Consider the following 21,294-nt stretch of genomic DNA (forward strand, 5'->3'; position numbering starts at 1 on the left):
AGTGCATCGCCAAGTGGTTAAAAGTAACAATTAAAGCCCTTGGGATAGGGGTGGACACTTGAGGTACACCTTGTAGAAGAGTGATTGGCAGTGTGATTAAGTCTTCAGTATATACATTTTGTGCTGCATTGGCCAGGTAGGATGGGACCAACCGAGGGCTTTACATCAAATAGCCAGGCTGTGATTCAAGTATTGAGGAGAAACCCTTGATCAACAAAGGCAGCCAACACACCCAGCAGGATTAGCAAGCAAGAGTCACTCGAGTCGAGGGCTAAGAGATATCCACTTGAAGTAGGGCAATCTCTGCTGTACCCAGTTATGAGGAGTCAATGGAGGTGAGAAACTGTGCGGTCTGTGATTAACTGATGAAATTAAAAGGCCGGGATCCTCTTCAAACTGAAGTGATTCAATATAAAAGTTACATTACTGAGATATGGGTCAATCAGCGATTTAAGAAAGATTTGACTCTGCAAGTCTTGAGGTGGTCCAGGGTGATGCATTGGGCTAGCAAGATGCTTGCCATGTTTATCCAATAAGCAAAAGTGTAATGTGGATGCCCTTCTGGAACTCTGCCACAATGGGTTGGTGGAATAACTTCGAAAGATTAAGACTAACAATGGTCTAGGAAAGGTCAAGTCCAAAACCCTTGGGAAATTGTTTCCTAGTGATTGCCAAAGAAACGTAGGGGTCAAAGTATGATATTAAAAAAAGCCGATGTTTGTCATTTTGCTTAAATACTGGCAGAAATTCTTGCTTCTAGCAACTGGGACAGAAACGTGAAGGAGTAAGATGTGGCATCCATTTAACAATGTTTTTTTATGGCATATTTTTCAGAGTGTTGATTTGGGCTGTGGGGAAGCTACAGCCTTTAAAATGCATTTGTATGCTCTTCTGCAGGCCTATAGATCTGGCAAAACTGAAGGTGAACAGTATTGACGCCATATTCTAAGAGGACCTCATCATCTATCTCCTAGTTAATCTCAACAGAAAACCATTGGTAACATTTCCTTTAACTTCATCCTTTTTGGTCTAAGCAGGGAATGCATGATCATGACCAGAGTCTCAAATCCGTGGAAGCAAGGGTGTAACCATTCGGACCATAGACTTGGCAGACAAGTAGACAATGCTTCAGATTTTGACGAGATTTATTTGGTTCCTTATACCCATGTCTGCAATCTTTTACGGTGTCCAGAAACCCAAGATTATGTGCCATTAAGGAAAAGGGGTATTTGCCGATGGTCCGACCAGTGTAACATTATGGGATCCTCAACTCAGAGGCTGCCCTTCTTAAAACATGAATGTCTATGGTGGAGCACCTTATAGGCGAGACATCTTAACTCCCTAAATATGTCCCAAGTTGTGTGCAGAGAGGTCCTCACTGTGTGGAGATGCGACAGGGTTCCAGTTGAGCAGAATGTATAGACTGATTGTGTGCGGAGACTGAAAAGTTCAGGATTAGAGTTGTGGAGAGACTGCACGTGTAGTCACAGTTAAATGAAGAGATTGTGAACAAACATTACTGCTGTGTACAGAGATCTGGTTTTATTCATAAAGGCAGGTAATGTTACTGGTGCAAGCAGAGGGCACAGTCGTGTAAAACCCATTTACTAAATTGTTGAAATTTCATACACTTCAGAGGTTTACCAGGCCTTTGCCACCAGCAGCGTTTTGTAGCACAAACTTCTAGATCCTGACAACATGGACCAAAAGCAGGTGATGGGAAGGGATCAGAGCATGCACATTCAAATTCAAGGATCATGCACCCACCAATGCCCTGATCATGATTTTGGAGGCTTACCATTGTGTATTCAACAGGGCATCCACAGGCCAAACACAAATCCACAGGATAATCCGCTGAGATGTTTCAACCTGTCATTGAAGAGCAGCAGCGTCAGCACCTCGCCTTTAACACCACACAAGGAATTGCTTGACCACATTATACTTTCCCCAATTTCTCTCTGATGTGTCATAAACATTGCCCCATTAATGGATTCCTAAAGCAGGTTTTTGGTAACTGTGCTATGCCACTTGTCTGCTCCCAGGGTTTATGTGCTCCCTCGGGTTCCATTTAGTTGCGTGTTCCACCACACGTCACCTCAGAACGGGTGTTCGTTCAAGTAAAGGGCAAGGTTATAGGCTTCCTTTGGTTGTCTCTACTCCTGCTTTGTCCCAGAACTACATTTATAAAACTGCCTTTACTGCTCTACATCTCAATATCCTGCAATGTGAATCTGCTCTTTAGCTTTACCCTTTCTGGGAGCTCCACAAGCAAACATACAGAGCTGGGGGCAGAGTGCACAGCACAGGGGCTACAACGAACTGCAAGTACAAAAACTTACCACTGCCTACATACGCAATGTCAGCCTGTGGTCAGTGGGTTTCCAGTGGTCCGACTGTTCTTGGGACAGGTCAAAAGCAGAACACCTTTCAAGCACCATGAGATGAGCTAGTGTTCATAGAGTGAATGTGCCACAGTACACTGGAGAAGGACTGTGATGCAATATTAGGAGTTTAGTTTGTGGCCAATAAGACCATTCTTAGCCAACAGAAGCCACATTCCTCACCGAGTTTTGCCACAATCATTGCTGCCTTTGTACAGCTGCATACCATCTTCAATTATCATCCAAGACCGTGTTAGTCTCAAGACTACGGGACTAAAGGGCACCAAGGGGTCAAGAAACTTGCAGGAAGTACTGCTGTCCCTCTGAAACTCAATAGCATTTGCAATAACTCTCGGTTTTGCAAATATATTTCCAACGTTTGGGACATTTAATGAGATGGTCAGAAAAGAAAAAGGAACTGCTTCTTTGGGGGCATTCTAGGGTCCTCCCCACGCTTTGATGTTTTCACTCAAAGTTTCACATAATGGATTTACTGCAAGAAAGAAGAGAACTCCATTTTAGGACTTTCCTTTAAGCTGTTCAACCAGCACTTCGCCAACCACCTCCCCCCCCCCCCCCCTTTCAACAACTTATTAGCTAGACTCTAAAATGCATACGTTTATAGTGAGAATTTGAAAGGGTTTTCTATAATATATATATATATATATTTTATTTCTAGTGGAAATGATCAAGCTCCTGTTCAACCTTTGCTATTTTGGAATATTTGAGTCCAACCGTGATCCCCACTCCCCCCCCCCCTCCCCAACCAACTACATTTACTCTAGAGACTGGTAATCAAGGTATGCAACGGTCTCAAGACCACTGACCTAGACCAAGAAGAGGTGGGATACTTTGTTAATTGGGCTTCACTGGTGACCCAAAACACACACGACAAAAATCAGGTAATAAGAACCTACTGGAGAAGTAGGATGTCTCGAGGGCCAGGGGAGTTTGAGCCAAAATGTAATCACAGATAGGTAGAGACTTTGTAAAGCTGTGGAGGAAGGGGGGGGGGGGGGGGAGGTATAGCACTGCACCTGCTGGGGTTGTTTCGAGAGGAAGGGATTGAGGATCAGGAATATTCCCTCAAAGTTAGGGCTGACACGAACAGAAAAACGAGAACCGCTACAAAGACCAGGTTTAAAAGCTTTGACTTGCTAGTTTTAAAGATACAAAATAGGGTACGAGCGTTGCGTCGCAGAAAATGGCTCCTATATAGACTCTGTATGTCACTCCGAATTCTAGCTCACAAAGTGGGTTTTCTGACTTTTTGGACCAGTGACATTTTGGGGTCGAGGAACAGATGAGCCAGTGGTGGTAACCGCTGAGGATGGAGAGCTCAGGGCAACTGTCCAAATCAGCATTAGGCTCGGTCTCTCCTGGATCTTATAACTCAGGACAGTGCCTATGATTAAGGATGGCACTGGAGACCTCAATCATGCCAGTCACAGGAAGAAGCTAGAGACACTCCTGGCGTGCTACAGGGGGCAGAGCCCATGTTATTGAAGTGAGGATGAGAGGGAGGAGGTGCCCCTGGGAGGGGAGGTGAGGACCAACTGATCCAGAATGAGACCTACCCACCGACTGGACTGAATACATGCCAAAGCCTCCCTTTTTCACTGTGTGGACAATTCAAAAATGGCCACTGAAAAGGACAAAAGCAAAAAGTTTAATTTTTCTTGAAATACCGCTTCAGCAAGAAAGAAGTGTAGCAGATGAAGAAAGATCCAAGAAAATGTAATAACATGGGAGCTCTGGCAAGAGGCCGGAGGCATGGCAGGACAAAAAAGTATTCAATAAATGTTAAAGGTGGAGCATATGTCAGTCGCAGTAGAGGCCCACCTGTGAAAGAATTTTAAGCTAAGGATCACTGTGGAGTCTGGAGCTAAAGGCCAGTAGAGGAGATAGAGCAGGAGAACGAGGATTTCGGCGACTATGAGAAATGCCAGATACCTCCTAGAGAACAAGTAGTAACTAGAAGTCTATTGAGGAGTCAAACGTCAGTCTTAGGCTTTTCCCTTGTGGCGTTGGAGTAAATTGTTACATATGTGAAGCAACCCTCCTTTGCAGACCTCTTGGCAAAATCCATGATTTGGCCATCTACTCATCCAGGAGAGCGTACTGACCAATCATAGCCCACCAGGAGTAGAACAAGTCAACATACGAAACAGTCGATCATCACTCTTTCACTCCGACATCCTTTGGCCAACTTAGTGAACATGATGGTGATAAAGTGAACGGAATGGGGAACAGTTCCTCACCCCCATCGCCTTCCAGCCCAGCCGGTCCTCTTCTCCTTGACTGCCATTTGCTCGAGTTCATTACACCATCTCATTAATTACCTGCCATTCTTCTCCTATCATGACCTCTTCCTAGGGCACAGCTTGTTCGCACCTCTTCTAGTTATCCTCTGCTGCATAGCTCCTTCAACCTCTTGTTAAGTCATCAGGTGTCAAACCTGTACCTAATTTTCCCCTTTCACAAGGTCCATTTGAGCCCATCCCCCGCCCCTTTTAACCTTGACTCCTCTTCCTCTCCCAAGTTATTCTTACCAAGCTTTAGGGTATAGATCTGTTATGTTGATGGAAGGTATGCAAACCAACTGCATCGCTCAGGATAAAGATATGCTTCCTCTATGAGGCAAACAGAGAAGGCTGGGAGTTATCCAATTATTTATTTTGGGTTTGGATTCGACAGACATTTCTGGGGCGGATTGTGGGAGAAGGGAGATGAAAAAGGAGGCTGGTGTACAGCTAAAACTGATGTTTCAGCAGCTTGTCTGACAGTTTCCTAGCCAGGGATGGATCGATCCGTAACAGTAAACTTGACAACAGTCTCTGGGTCAGCAGATAGCTGCTTCTTTGACCTTTATTATAAAAACCTACATCCACACACTCTGCAGGGGATTGATTAGGATGGAGCCACCTTAGACTATTGAGGACAAAGTATGCATCGTCAGATTGCTCTCTCCTCTCACCCACCATACCCTTTCTAATCTCCGATCCAGGGTACTCCGGAAGAGTCTACCTGGAGAAGCAGCCTCAAAGGCTTTGAAGGTCAAGTCAGACTGGCACATCATCCTCAGACCAAGGAATAAAAGCACCACTATCGCTCACTCCCTCTGAATATGAAGAGGCCATCTGTAAAGAATCCACTTGTTACTCGCCTGCCTCCCTCGATTGCAGTTGGGTAATTAATCGAATACCTAAAAGACACTCCTAAATAGTTTGAAGCGTACATTTAAGCTCCCTTCTCTTAGTTTCTAGATGGATTCATAAACTGTTTTTGAAGCTTCGTTCTAGTTTTCAAACAAATGGAAATTTGTGTTTACCTCTCCTGCCGCATTTTAAGATCACCGGAGGACTGCCGTTCGCCAAGGACATATCTCCAGTATCTGGATTTTGTTTCAAACTTTACACCTATACTACTCACATTTGAGCACCTCTATTAGTCCGTGACAGAGTCAATTGATAATCTTAGATGCAAGGGGCCCCCAAACTCTAGCTACTCCTCAACAGCATCAGATTTCACCGTCCAGACCTCCTTCTCCCCCCCACACATTGTTAACTCCCTCTCTCATTTTTACACCAACTTGCAGTTACCACTATCCATCTTAACACACCCCTTCACTTTACCACTTCATCCCTCCACTTGCTGCATATCACTCGGTTAATACCCTCTTTCCTTGTGCCCTTGGCATCCATCCCGATTACACCCCCATTACTAACCCACTAGTTCCCTTACTTTCCCTATCTGCCCATTTCTTGCTCCCTCTGCACCCGATTGTCTCTTATCCCCCTGCACACTCATCATTCAGCTCTACGCCTCTTATGAGCTCCTACTCTCCATCACTTGCTAATCTCCACCCCCCCCCCCCTTTGTTACTCACACAATCCCATTACTTGGACCACCCCGCGTTACTCCATCCCATTACCCAGCCCTGGCATCTTTCCCAGGTCCATGTGTGATATGCTGCTCCAGTCCAAGCTTTTACTTTGAATTCTGGGACTTCTAGTCCGGTATAATCATGGAACACAACTACATGTCCCAGAATTCATAGGAAAAACACCACCTGGATTTGCTCGCCTTATTTCTCCATTACTTGCTGTCCCTCCTGGTCTCCCAGTCCATCATCGGCAGCTCCTCGTTACTATCTCTGCCCAATAACTTGGTACCCCCCCCCCCCACCTCCATCACACCCCACCCATTCACCTACTTGTTACCCACTCTACCGATCACTTGGTGCCCCCTCCATGGCACCCACTCCACCCTATTACACCCCATCATCTGCAGGTCCTGGTCACTCAGTACCCCATCACTTGCAACCCCATCACTTGCAACCCTCTCCATCCATTCACTTGCACCTCCAGCCCTCCCTCACCACCCCCCCCCGCCCCCCAATCACCTGCACGTCCTGTCATTCCCTCTACCCCATCACTTGGTGCCCCTCCTGGTCACCCACTCAATCATCTGCAGGTATGTCCTGGTTACTCTCTGCCCCATCACTTGGTACACCCCTTCAGGCTCCATCACACCCCACCCCATCACCTGCAGCTCCTTGTTACTCAGTCTATCACTTGGTGCCCCTTCCGCGTCGTCCTCTCCACCCCATCACTTGACGCCCCTCCCTTGTCACCCCCTCCATCCCTTCAAAGTATTGCCCCTCTCGCCCTGTGTTGCTCCCTCCAGTTTGCTTTCACCTCCTCCCTCTGGACGTAACACTAGGCCCTCTTCATCCCCCTCCTTCCCTCTTTCCATGTTCCCCGTTGCATCTTACTCCTCTTCCCTTCCAGGTCCTGCACCCCTCGGGGGCCGCCCTGCCTTCCCCGGCCCCGCACCCACCCCGTCCTCCTCCGCCTGCTCCTTCCTTCCTCTTCAGGCAGCCTACCTCGAGACACCCCTCCTCCCACAGCCTTCAGGCTGACCCCCCGCACCCCGAGCTCCTCAGCACCCCCATTCACCTGTATGGCTTCTGTTGCCCCTTCAGCAGCCTTCTGCGTTCAAACCGCGCTCCCTGCGTCCTCATTGGTCAGAGCTCACAAAAAAAAAACTCAACAACTTCACGATATCCAATCAGCGAGGCCCATCAGGCGTCTACTCCTGCCTGCGCCCAATCACGTGCATTCCAGGGAACAGAATAAGTAACACGAGCGTGCCCAGCGCTGTCACTGCATGGTAGCCAGTCACCTCTCTGAATTGGCTGACGGAAAGAATAAGGCATCAATGCACCAACAGGATGGCCATATTGGAATGGAGCTCTGGAGTTAAATTTGAACGAGGGACAACTAGCATTCGACTCTGGAAAAGTTTACTTCCAGTACCCTTTCAGATTTTACATTTCCTGTACAAGTCCATCTAAATTGGGTTTTATTATAATTATTTTTTGACAACTTTCTAAATTTGCATTAAATCTTAGCGTATTGCGTTACTTTAAAATAAGATGGGTTATGCTCTTTCACATCCCCTAAATTCTATTATAATGAGTTGATTGTATAATGTTATTGTTAATGGGTTGCTGTAACTTTATGGAATGTAGCTATGTGAGCAAAATGTAGAATGCTTCTAGGGATCTAGAATCCCAGGGAGAAGTCAGATGAAGACAGGATGTTAACGGGATATGTCGTGGGTCGTTTGCTCTTAAAATAAATACTTCGTTTGAAGAACAATCTTTTCCTGTGTTTCATTTATGCTCTGAAGGTGAAGAGAGCATACTACATATTTTGGCGACGCACTGGATGGGATCGGTTCAACACTATAGCAAACCGAGCGTTTCGAACTTTGGAATAGTGGGGTTTTTTTTTTGGTTTGTCAGAATTGGATGAGAAGACCCACCAACGGGGTTATCCTGCTTGGAATTCAATTTGTGAGGTCGTGAGTACATTGACAGTTGTGGTACTTTTTAGCTCTCATACCTGTTTATGCCTAAGCGTCTTTCAAACTTCGTGTTGGTTCTCTGAGGAGTCCGCGCTCGCTGTTCAACTGCCGATACAGCTTGCTCAATCGGAACTCAGAACAAGGAAATGATGTTGACGCGTGATTGCATCATCGCGTTATAGCGGCCATTTTGAAAGGTTGGGATCGCCTGCATTTCAAACCATTACAGCCACGTTTTTATTTGCCGATTTCAAGTGAACATCGTTTTACTCTTTTTTTTTTTTAAAGTCCATTTTATTTGTCATCAAGATCGGCAGTGAGTACAAAACGTGTCAACACAAAGGTTTGTGTTTACTTTAAAGTTAATAAAGTTTTTTTATTTTTTTATTAACAGAACTGTTATGTACTATGGCTAAATCCAACGAAAGCATTGTGGCTCCACCTTGTTTTTTAAAGATTGCTGGTAAGCCACCCACTCCATGGCCAAAATGGTTAAGAGTTTTTACAAATTATTTGGAGGCTATTGATGCCCTTGAATATTCTCCATCTAGAAAAAGAGCCATTTTGTTCAATCATCTCGGAGATGCAGGTCAACAAGTTTGACAGTCTTCCTATTGTCACCATTCCATCAGCTGATGATTCTTGGAACGTTTATTGAGAAGCTTTAGCTAGTTTGGGTAAACAGTATAAGGATGAACCCTCAATGATTGAGAGACGCGTTCTTTAAACAAAAACAGTCTGCGGAAGAATCCATTGAAGATTACTTGGCTACCTTAAGGGTGTTGGCTACAAAGTGTGAATTTGGGTCCTATTTAGAGACTGCGCTTCGAGACCAACTTGTTTTTAACTGTTATAACAAAAAAAATACAAGAACACATATTAACTTGTAAAAATCCTACCTTAGATGAAGTCCTAGTTATCGCTAAGAGCATTGAATGTTCTGTCACATCATCCAAGATTTTAGCAGGGACTTCTAATGCATCTAGCAACACCAAGGTTATGAATATAGATGCTGATGATTGTAATCAAATTGAAATCAATGCTGTTGCAAACCGTTTAAAAAATGCAAAAGTGTTTGAACGTAAACCTAACATTTTTTGTTACAGGTGTGGATCCAAGTTTCATGTTGGTAACAACCCAAAGTGTCCAGCTCAAGGCAAAAGATGCAATAATTGCAAAAAAATTGGTCATTTCTTTACTATGTGTAGGTTACCCAAAGACAAAAGCAAGGTTAACCACATTTATACTGATGATGACATATGTGATGCTTTAAATGTATCTTTATCTATTCATATTAATTCTCTTGATGGGGAAAAAAAGTTAAAGGGCCTAATTGTAAAGTTTTAATAGGTCAAATTGAAATGGAAGTAATGGCTGATTCGGGCTCTCCAATTACGATTTTAGATGAAAAAACATTTTACAGACTATGGGCGAACACAAAACTAATAGCTACGGATGTCAACCCCAAAGCCTTTGGTGAGTATGACATCATCATGAGAGGGTATTTCAATGATACAATTAATTTTAAAGGCAGAGTCATCAATACCAAAATTTATGTGGCCTTGGATGGTAGAGACATTTTGGGTTGGCGTGATCAAGCCGGGTTAGGGATTTTGTTGAAACCTGGTCATCCGGAACCCGTAGTTCTTGGTGACTTTCCGGTAATATTAGTTGATGATAAAACACATGACCCTGTTCTTAACAAATTGTTTGACAAATATAAAACTGTTTAGCACCGAAATTGGGCTAGTTAAAAATTTTGAACATACCATAAAGATATGGTTTTTCTGGTGGTTCAAAAAGTTCGTCCTATTCCACTTTGTTAGGGAGGATCTCAAAAAACACTTAGATCAATGATGTGCTCAAAATATAATTTGCCCCGTGGAATCATCGGAATGGGTTTCTGCAGCAGTAGTAGCACGTAAACATTCTGGCGATATGCGTCTATGTGCAGATGTGAGGATTCTCAATCGCAATATTGTTGTAGATGCCCACCCGTTACCCAAAATTCATGATATGCTTGCCAAATTGGGTCACAGCAAATTTTTTTCCACCATTGATTTACGCTCAGCGTATCATCAAATCCCGTTATCCGATAAGTCTCAACCTTTGACTACTTTTGTTACACCGTTTGGTGTTTTTATGTATAAGAGACTTCCTTTTGGTTTAGCGTCTGCGGCGAGTATATTTCAGTGATTAATGGACAAGATTTTTGACAATTGTGTGGGTATTCAAGCCTTTCAGGATGATATTTTGGTACACTCAGAAATATTGGAACAACATTACACTCTACTTGAGGAAGTTGTGTAAATTACAAACAAATGGTATGACTAAACATTAACAAATGTAAATTTCTGACATAAGATGTAGATTATTTGGGTTACAATTTATTAAAAGAAGGTATCAAGATGGGGCGTGGCCAAGATGGCGGGGTGAGCGGACGCTTCCTCCCGTGGCTCCTCCGGCCCGGCCAAGCTTGAGCCCTTTTCTTACGCTTTTCTCCCCCCTGCTGAGGCTCAGCGCGGGAGAGGGGAGTGGCGGAGCATCAGGGGTGCATATTGGTGCTGTTTTGGTTCGGATCGCCTCGGGGGAACCCCCCCAAAAGTTCGATCGAGTTCAAGGGACGACGGCGTGCCCGAGGGGCGGAGCGCATTGGAGTGCTGTCCGGGCACCTCGGCTGGGCCTGGTGCTGAAAGTTGCGATTTGGAGGGGATCTGGCCCGCCGCTCGACGGAGATTGAAGGAGCCTTGCGGGAGAGGACCCGACGGTGCGGAAGGCTTGGGACGGGCGCCCCGGCACTCAGACTTGTGACGGCGACACCTCGCACTGCGGGGGCCCCTAACCCCTAGCCGAGGTACAGCGGACTCCCTGACGGGGTTGGACCATCTGGGCCCCTGTGCGTGACGGACTGGGGCCGGTGGAGGAATTTATTTGACTGTGGGGTGCTTCAGGGGCCCCGGTGGTGTCGTCGGGCCTGGTCATTTTGGCCTGCTCCGCCCTGCCGCCATCTTGTCCCCGAAGGAGCAGTGGTGGCAGCCTTCGCCGGAGTCCTGGCTGCTGGATGCAAGTGACCCCCGCTGCTGCTGGGCTGACTCTCGGAGGGATGTGCTGATGAGACCCCCCCCACTGCGGCCCCCTTGGTTGTCTCGCACGGGCTCCCGCGGCCGACGGTGACCGGACTGGGCCGCCATTTTGTCACCTGTGACGCAGCGACCTCGCTCGTGGGGGGATACCCACGTCGAGTGCTTGCCGGCGGCTGAGCACCCCTGGGGCGCCTGGATCTGTGCTCGACTGCGGAGCTAGCGATGTCTGGAAGAGGCGGCCCGAAGAAAGGGGACCGTACCCTGCCGGACATGCTTGGCAGGGCCCAGCAATTGCGGGACAGGGCGCAGCCCTCGCCGGGGTCCTCCCGGGCACCGGCGGATGTGACTGGGGGGGAGCCACCCGTCACGAGGGCCTTTATGGAGGAACTGTTTAGCTCCCTCTGGGAGGACTTCCAGACACTGAAGCGGGAGGTGGCCAGCGAGGTCCGAGAAGTGCGCAGGGAGGTGGAGGGCCTTGGCGAACGTGTTGAAGCGGTGGAGACGGAGGGCCAACATCGAGCGGAGGAGATAGTCCACCTCCAGCAGGACGTTCTCCGCCTCCGGGAGCAGTGTGTGGAGCTCCAGGCCCACTCTGAGGACCTTGAGAACAGATCTCGGAGGAACAACATCCGAGTGCATGGTGTGCCGACTGCGGATGAGGGGTCCGATCTGAGGGGCTACCTGCAGGCCCTGTTCCGAGAGATCCTGGGGGAAGCTGCGGACTTTCCCATCAGCATTGATAGGGCGCATAGGGTCGGCCGGCAGCGCCAGTCATCGGCACCTCCACCGGACATCCTGGCCTTCCTGCCCGACTTTCCACTGAAGGAACGCATCATGGCTGAGGCCCGCAGGAAACAGCCCCTGACTTTCCGGGATCGGCCGGTGGCGCTTTACCAGGACCTCTCCTCCATCACGCTGCAGAAACGCAGGTCCTTTAGGATTGCCACTGACTTTTTGCGCGAACACAAGACGCCGTACTCTTGGGGTCACCCCTTCCGCCTGATTTTTCGGTGGAATGGGGTGTTACACCAGCTACGCTCCTTGCAAGACATTTGTGGCGTCCTGGGGCTCACGGCGGCGGAGGAAGAAGGAGCTACGCCGTCGTGGAGGTCCTCGGAGAGACGGAACCGGCGGAGGTCAACGAGGCGGCGCTCAGCGGCCAGCGTGGGGCGTCCGGACTCCCCTACCATCAGGGCGGACATGGCCGACGCTCTGAGGGCGGCGGCCGGGGACTCGACCGGCTCCTCTGGCGTGGCCTTGACGGCCTAACACACACTCCGGGGGGAGAAGTCTTTAGCTTCTTGACATGCTTGGTACGGGGCGGATGGAGGTGAGTGGCTGGACGTCCACTTCGTTCCTTTCTACGGACTTGCCCGTCTTGGGGCTTGACTGAGACAATGGGGTGTTTGAGTTTGTGGGTGGCTAGTTGCCAGGGTTGTGTTTGGGGTGGGGGAGGGGGTTGTTTTGGGGTTGGGAAGGTCCCGTCCGATGTGGTCTATGCCCGCTTTGTTTCGGCTTGTCCTGCGCGGCGGCCCCGCGCGCCCCACCCGCTGATTCCCTGCCCATTGCATGGCGCTCCCGATCCCCGTGAGGAATGCCGGGCCTAAAGGTAGTGACCCTTAATGTTCAGGGTCTGAATAACCCGGTGAAGCGCAGAGCGATCCTATCGTTGCTGGAGGGGACGCAGGCGGACATTTGCCTTTTGCAGGAGACACACTTATTGCCCCGAGATTGCCATAGGATGCGTTCTGCTAAGTTCCCTACCCAGTTCTTTTCCTCGGCAGCGAACAAGACGGCGGGGGTTGCCATTCTCCTAGCGAGCTCCTTTCGGGGGGAGGTTTTGCATAAGTGTGCTGAACAGAAGGGGAGGCTCCTTGCGTATCGCATGCGCCTGGGGGGCATAGCATTTACGGTCGGCTCCGTTTATAGCCCAAACGATCACCAAGAGCGCTTCCTAGACTCCGCGCTGGTGGATGTCACTGCTTCCCCCGACCGTCACATTATCTTGGGGGGGGACCTTAACATTGTCTTCGATTCTGTGATGGACAGATCGGCGCAGCGCTTCCCGCAGACGGGGGAACTGTCCCAGGCTGGGAGGGCCCGGATTGCGGAAATGGACTTGCACGACCTCTGGCGCTCCATGCACCCCACGGATAGGGACTACTCTTATTTCTCGCACGCACACCGAACCTACTCACGGCTGGACTACCTCCTGGTGAGTGGACCGATGCGTGCCGCTGCCACGGCGGCGGACATCGGGGTCCTGACCCTGTCTGACCACTCCCCAGTCACCGGCGTTTTTCAGTGGCCGGCGGCCTCCCCCTCTCAGGGGGTGTGGCGCCTCCGGGATACCCTTCTACACAAGAAGTCGGTGGTGCAACGCATCGGGGAGGTCATACAGGACTATCTCACCCACAATAGCAACACTGACACCTCGCAGGCGACACAGTGGGCGGCGTTGAAGGCAGTCCTCCGGGGGGAATTTATCTCTATCTCTGCAGCTGAAAATAAGGAGCGGCAACTGAAGAGGGATGAGCTGACAGCTCAGGTCCGGGAGCTTGAGCAGGTCCACCGCCGCACGGGGGCGCCGAGGGTGTGGAGGCAGTTGAAGGCAGCGAGGAAGCTCCTGTCGGCTCTGGATCTTGACAGGGCGGAGTATGCCGCCCTACGCTTGAAACATGCCTACTACACTGGGGGGGGACAGATGTGGCAAGCTCCTAGCACACCGGCTCCGGGTCGCGCAACAGCGTAGCGTTGTGAAAGAATTGGTGGGCACGGACGGGGGGGGGGGGGGGGTTGTCTCCGGGGACGCGGAGGTAGCGGAATCTTTCCGCGGCTTCTACGAGGCGCTGTATGCTGAGGAGCCCTCCTCGCCACGGGATGCCGACGGCTATTTGGAGTCGGTGACCCTCCCGGTACTGGATCCGGCTCAGGCGGACCACCTGGAGCGGGACATCCATGTTGAGGAAGTGATTTCAGCTATCGCGCGGCTGAAGCATGGCAAGGCCCCGGGCCCGGACGGGTACACGTCGCTATTCTACAAGACTTTTTGCACGGTCGTGGCCCCTGTCCTTACTCGGCTATTTAACTCTTTCTCCGAACCGGGAGCCATCCCTCCGGATCTCCTGAGGGCGACGGTCGCGGTAATCCCGAAACCTGGGAAGGACCGGGCCCTCTGCGGCTCGTACCGACCCATCTCGCTCTTAAATGTCGACCTCAAGTTGTACACGGGGATTCTCGCGTCCAGGCTGAGTCCACACCTCCCCGGTCTGGTGGAGGCGGACCAGGCTGGTTTTGTGCCCGGCAGACAGACGGTTGACAACACCAAGCGGGTGACGCATGTTCTGGAGAAGGCCTCAAGGATCTCGGGGGAGCGGATGTTGCTGTCCGTAGATGCGGAGAAGGCCTTCGACAGAGTCCACTGGCCGTATCTTGAGTTGGTCCTCAAGAAATTGGGAATCGGCGATAAGTTCCGCACCATGGTATTTAACTGCTATAAGCATCCCTCAGCGTCGGTGCGGGTCAACGGGTGTAGCTCCGGTGGCTTTGCCATCGAGCGCGGCACGCGGCAGGGCTGCCCTCTTTCGCCGCTCTTGTTTGCCCTCTACATGGAGCCGTTTGCTCAGAGGATTCGTAATAATCCGGATGCTGTCGGGGTCCGGATGGGCCAGTACGTCCACACCGTCAGTCTCTACGCGGATGATGTCCTGTTGACCTTGGACGACCCTAGGAGGTCGCTGCCTGCTTGCCTCCGGGAGCTGGACGCCTTTGCGGGGGTGGCCGGCTTCAAAATGAATATGAGCAAGTCGATGGCGTTAGACGTGTCCCTGGCTGCGGATACCAGGAGGGATCTTCAGCGGCTCTTCCCCATGCAGTGGTCCTCGTCCACGGTGCCGTACCTGGGGATCCTACTGGCGCCTACATTGCCGGAGATGGTTACGGCCAATTATGCCTCCCTCAGCAGGAAGATCAAGGATGAGCTTGGCCGCTGGAACAAAGGCCTGCTGTCCTGGCTGGGGCGAATCGCGGCGGTCAAGATGACAGTGTTGCCCCAGATACTATATCTTTTCAGGGCCCTCCCGCTCCAACCCCCGGTGGGCTGGATACGACAAATGCAGGCTGACATCTCCCGCTTTGTCTGGCAGGGCCGCAGGCCACCCATGAAGAGGGTCCTCTTCACGCTTGCCCCGGAGGCGGGGGGTCTCGGCATTCCAGACCTCCGCAAGTACTTTCAGGCGGCACAACTACGCTATCTGGTGGAGTGGAGCAGGTGGGAGTCCGACAAACATTGGCTCTTCCAAGACCAGGCAGTGGCGGGCCGCACCTTACAAGAGGTTCCATTCCTGCGCCGCGCGCATCGCCCCCCTAATCTTTACGCTTCCTTTGTTACGCGGGTCCCCCTGCGTGTGTGGGACGCGGTCTGTGAGGCCCGGGGCCTTACCACCTTCCCTTCGCCGCTCACGCCCATTGTGGGCAACCCGGACTTCTCCCCAGGGATGGAGCCGGGGGTTTTCTCCCACTGGGTGCAGGCGGGCTGCAGGGCACTCTTCCAGATCTATGGCCCGGAAGGCGTGGTTCCTTTTCAGCAACTCTACCAGGAGTTCGGCCTGACGGGGCTGGACAGATTGCGCTACATGCAGGTTCGGCATTGGGCCCTCCAGCCCCAGGTGCGTGCCACCGCCGCCCGTCCAATTACACCGTATGAGAGGTGGTTGGCTACTCGGACCTCCGACGCTAAGCTAATTACCAATTTGTATAAATACCTACAACCCCCGCCGTTTCACTATTACAACCCGGGGAGGGAGCGCTGGCACAGGGAATTGGGTAGGACACTCAGCCACAAGGAATGGGACAAAATTGCGTATCGGGCGCGGCACTCTGCATATCACACGGGCCTTACGGAGACCTTTACTAAGGTGTCCACATACTGGTACTACACCCCGGAGAGACTGTATGAAATGCATAAACACACTGACAGGGGGTGCTGGCGGAGCTGCGGGCAGGAAGGTACCCTTTCACACATTCTTTGGGATTGCCCAGTGCTGACCGCCTACTGGAAGGAAGTTTTGGACGAGGTGGATAAGCACTTTGGGATAGAGCTGCCGCGACTCCCGGCGTATGTCCTGTTGGGCCTCCCCAATGACCTAATGTACCCACTGAAGTCCCGTAGGGGTAGGCAGATCGCAATTGCGCTGGGGTCTGCGGTTCAGAACATTCTAATCCACTGGCGCACAGCCACCGTCCCCTCCATCACCGGTTGGTTGCATAGGCTTTGGCATGTGCTGGGGATGGAGAAGCTGTCGCTTACGGTTGCGGGGGAGATAGACCAATTTGAAGAGCTGTGGCAACCCTTTCTAGCGCTGCTGTCCACTGAATTCCGGGAGCTCACCTGCCCGAGGTATCTTAGGCTTCTCAGGCTGACGCCGCCGGTGACCCCGGCGGACTAGTTTACATGCGAGACGGGGACCTCCCGGGGAGGGGGGAGGGGGGGTGCGGGGCTTCCTGGTGAGGATTACTCTGGTGCGGGACCATAGGACGGGGGGGGGGGGGGGGGGGGGGTTTCGTTACTGGGAGGATGGGGGATGAGGGGGGGGGGGGGATTGTGTTCTGTTGAGTTGCTGATTGCTTTCATTGCTGAGATTTGGGGTGTCGGATACGCGGGGGGGGATTCCATAGCTTGCATTTCTAGCCTTCATTTACTGTGTTTTTCCCCCTGACTCACTGCGCTACCTATTGCCAACCCTCTGGAGTTGCACTCTTTTTCTTTGACTGTATCCCCATGTATCCTGACCTCCTATCCCCCTCCCCCATGGTTTGTTTTTGTCTCAATAAAACGTTTTAAACATAAAAGAAGGTATCAAGCCAAATAATTCATTGTTGGATGCAATCAAAAATGCACCAGCCCCCTTAGATAAGGATTCACGGAGGGCATTCCTTGGATTGAGTGAGTACTATCGTTTTGTTCAGGGGTATGCTCTGGTGGTACAACCTCTTCGGAACTTATTGAAAAAACATGCTAAGTTTGAGTGGTCCGGGGACACCGATGAGGCTTTCAAATCGGTCAAGCAATTAATAGTAAATACTCCTGCAATAAAGCCATTTACTCACGGTATTCAAAGCATTATAACTGTTGATGCCAGTGCTAAAGGTCTAGGTGCTGTTTTGAGTCAGATAATCAATGGACAAGAGAGTGTACGATAGCTTTTGCTTCTCGTACTTTAACTACTGCTGAAATCAATTATAGCACCATTGAGCGTGAAGCTCTGTTGAAAAATTTCACGTATATATTTGGGGGGACTAGATTTCAGTTATATACAGATCATAAACCGTTGATGTATATGCTTGCTGATAGTTCTTCCAATAAGGCATCTTCTCGCTTAGTCAGGTTGTTAGCTAGACTCCAAGAATTCAACTTTGATATAAAGTATCTTCCTGGTGGCAAAAACATTCGAGCTGATTGCCTTTCGCGTATTTCGCTTCCTCATAGTCAAGAGACTTTTAATGTTGATGATGAGTTTGAATGTGTGTTTGCTGTTGAAGAGGTCATACAAACTTACAAGATCACGCAAGATGATTGGGTGCAAAATGTCAAAAAGTTTCTAGTCAAAGGTTGGCCGTTGGATCCGAGTTTATCCGTAGAAGAAAAAAAATTTGCACAGGTTGCTTCAGAATTATCTTGTTCAAATGAAATTTTAATGCGACAAGATAAATATGTTCCTCCCAGAGGTATCCGGGATAAAATTATTTCGCTTGCTCATGAGGGGCATCCAGGTACTACGGCTACAGTTAACAAAATTAAACTTACATATTGGTGGCCTGGCATTGATAATCAGGTTAAAATCCATGTGAACCAATGTCCTCAGTGCTTGTGCTCTGACAAACATTGGAAGTCATCTAATTCCCCGTTGTGCCCTGTTGAATGGCCTTTTGCCGCATGGAGAAAAATTGGCTTAGATTATTCAGGTCCATTTTCGGTTTTCAATTCAGAAAAGAAATACCTTATTGTTGCCATAGATTATTTTTTTAAGTGGATATATTTTTCTATTGTTAAAAGTGCAGATTCTGACACTGCCATCTTATTTTTGCAACATTTGTTTTACACAGAAGGAACACCGGATGATATTGTAACTGACAATGGATCTCATTTTATTAGTCGTGATTTTGAATGGTTTTTAAACAAGTTAGACATCAAGCATACTCTTGCTCCCTTGTATAGTCCTTCAACAAATGGATTGGTTGAGCGTGCCAACAGATTGTTGAAAGATGCTGTACAAACAGCTGTTAGTAATGATTTAAACATCCCTTCTTTTTTATTCCAGATAATTTGGAATTACAACACCACGCCACACGCTACTACTGGTGTTTCACCTTTCACATTGTTAAGGGGCCGTATACCAACTTCCAAACTCAATCCTTCATGGTTACTTGAAAAACAATCTCATGTTCCTCTTGATTTAAACAAAATTCGAGATTGTGTAATTAAAAAACAAAATAGTTATAAACATAACTATGATAAAAGATTTCATGTTGTGGACAAACCTTTGTTAGTAGGTGATTGGGTTTTGATTCGGAAACCCATTAAAGTTTCTAAAGGTCACTCAAAATGTTCTTCTCCTGTTCAAGTTATACGAGTTTCTAGAATGTCTGCTATGCTGCAAGATAGAGGTTGGTGGAACCAAAATGCACTTATTACCAACAAACAAGTAGCTATCATTTTGGAAAATAAGATTGACCCTAATGTTACTGATATTTCAGAGCAGAATTGGTTTGGTGTTTGTGACAATATTGGTATACATTCGGAGCCCTCTAGTCATTTTTCGCATAGTAATTTGCATCAAGGTGATAGAGGGGATTCTAGGGTAATTTTACCACATCCAGTTTCTCCTTGTGTAGCATCTGAGAGGGGAGAAGGTGAGGGTAGTGGTAGAAATCTTGTAGGTTCAAGATTACGTACAGCGCCTGTTCGCTTCCGTGATTATGTCATGACTTAAGTAATCATACTTTGTTTTTATTTCTTTTATTTATTATCTTTTAAGTTTTTTTTTTTGAATGAGTTAAATTTGTTTGTGTAAAAAGGGGAGGGTGTGTAGTAAGTGGATTGTATAACGTTAATGGGTTGCTGTAACTTTATGGAATGTAGCTATGTGAGCAAAATGTAGAATGCTTCTAGGGATCTAGAATCCCAGGGAGAAGTCAGATGAAGACAGGATGTCGTGGGTCATTTGCTCTTAAATAAATACTTAGTTTGAAGAACCATCTGTTCCGGTGTTTCATTTATGCTCTGAAGGTGAAGAGAGCATACTACAGTTATGCTCTTTCACATCCCCTAAATTCTATTCTCTCTTTTTCGCTCCCCTGCTTTCACGTGACGCACCTCCTACCCATTACATGTTTGGTATGCAGTCAATGTTTTAAGTGAATTGTATATTCTATGTCACTACACAGAGGCTCAGATTATGCTTCTTTGGTTTACTACAAACACAGCAGCCAATAAACAACTTTAAACATTAAGATACCCCGGAAGTACAACCCACTCCATAGTATGCACCAATCACCATCAGTCCGTTATTGTATATAGTTCGTAAAGATCACATCACTTCCTCTTTCTTTGCTGCTGCAGCAGCGAGTCAAGTGACTTTTACATTCTTGATTGATTGATTCTGGTGGTTAGCGCGAGGATTGCGTGCTTTAAAGCGAGTGTGTCGAGCAATTGTTAATGTAATTATTTACTGTATTTAATTTAGTTCATTCGCGCTATGGCACTTGCAGGGGACTTTTGGTCCGTGGACAGGGACAGACGCGCGCTGCGCACTTGAGGGGGCAGTCTGTTTTCTGTTGCCACGCGGTCCGCGCATGCCTGCAACGGAGACTTCATTGCCGATCGGGTTCTCACGCGCCGCGGACTGCTTCTACCCTCAGACCCTGGAACGCCCGACGGGGCGCAAAAACGTTGCAGGGCACTGCCTTGGAGGGGGGGTGGGGGGGGGGGGGGGGGAATAGGGGTGGCTCCCTCCACTATTATTTCAACACTGCTCAGGTTTTTTGGTTGTTCGGTAATATACTTACCTGTCAGTGACACCCCTGGGTTGTTCCCCCCCCCCCCCGAAGTGACTCCACCCTCCCAAGTTAACCAGATGGCGTACTACGACGAGGAGGCAGACCAGTGGGCAGAATATGCGGATGATGTTGTGGAAATATGGATTTTTCTGATCAGTTATGTCCCCTATCTTGGACCCCAACGGTTTCATGTATGAATCATAAGTACATGTATGTTCCCTCCAGTTCCAGTTATGAAGACGCAAACACATGTGCGTCCACCGCCAACACGTCCTCTTTCAGATCCGCCATGAATAGGCCGGATATTCCATTCCTAAGTATGAAAGGCCACCGGCTTTATATGGTTCACTTATGCCATTTTACAGTCCAGGCAAGTAGGCCCTGATTCGGTCATCAAGCTTTTCTTGCCTTCTGCCTCTGAAAGCTCCAGTCTGAGCCTGCATCTGTGACCATGAACCTTGTCTCATTCCCTGCGCGGCTCACGGTGCCTGACATCAGCTTGTTGCCTGCCAAAAACTGTATTTCACCTTCGAAATTATCTGCTCCGCTCCCTGCCCAATGCATTCCTGTCTAGTAGTTTAAGTAAACATTCTTCCAGCTACCGAGCAAAGGCCCGGCTTCTCTGTCTTTATGCAAGTAATTCATAGCCTTATTATTATGGAAGACTTCTGCCCTCGCATCTAGTGTAGACACTTAGACGCTTGTACACGCACTAACAGTCAGTATAGTCAGTATAGAATAAGATTCTACTCTAAGAGACCTCTCTTTTGGATAACATAGTTCTTTAAACATAGGATGTTAGATATGATTTGGGATTAGGTTGACTTGACCCTCCAGACATCTGTCGCCACATGTAGAGTTAAATGTCAAATCCCCTTCACCCCCTAGTCGCACGTCAA

At 48.9% G+C, this 21,294-nt stretch overlaps 1 protein-coding gene across 7 annotated transcripts in view; it reads right to left on the minus strand.

The window, feature by feature from the left end:
• Nucleotides 1–21,294, minus strand: part of LOC146829696 (uncharacterized) — a 462,485-nt gene that overhangs the window by 369,315 nt on the left and 71,876 nt on the right. For 2 of the 7 annotated variants that reach the window (XM_085608402.1, XM_085608403.1), the window contains exon 2: nt 1,799–1,869. The exons of 3 other annotated variants lie outside the window; for them this stretch is intronic. In XM_085608402.1, coding sequence (XP_085464528.1) covers nt 1,799–1,801 — 3 coding nt within the window. In that variant the 5' untranslated portion in view covers nt 1,802–1,869. Of the gene's footprint in view, nt 1–1,798; nt 1,870–5,712; nt 5,820–7,342; nt 7,410–21,294 lie in introns of those variants that run through there. 2 more of the 7 variants (XM_085608404.1, XM_085608406.1) reach the window with 2 other exon arrangements.

Source organism: Triturus cristatus, chromosome 5_2, assembly GCF_964204655.1.
Source record: "Triturus cristatus chromosome 5_2, aTriCri1.1, whole genome shotgun sequence".
Lineage (NCBI taxonomy): Eukaryota > Metazoa > Chordata > Amphibia > Caudata > Salamandridae > Triturus > Triturus cristatus.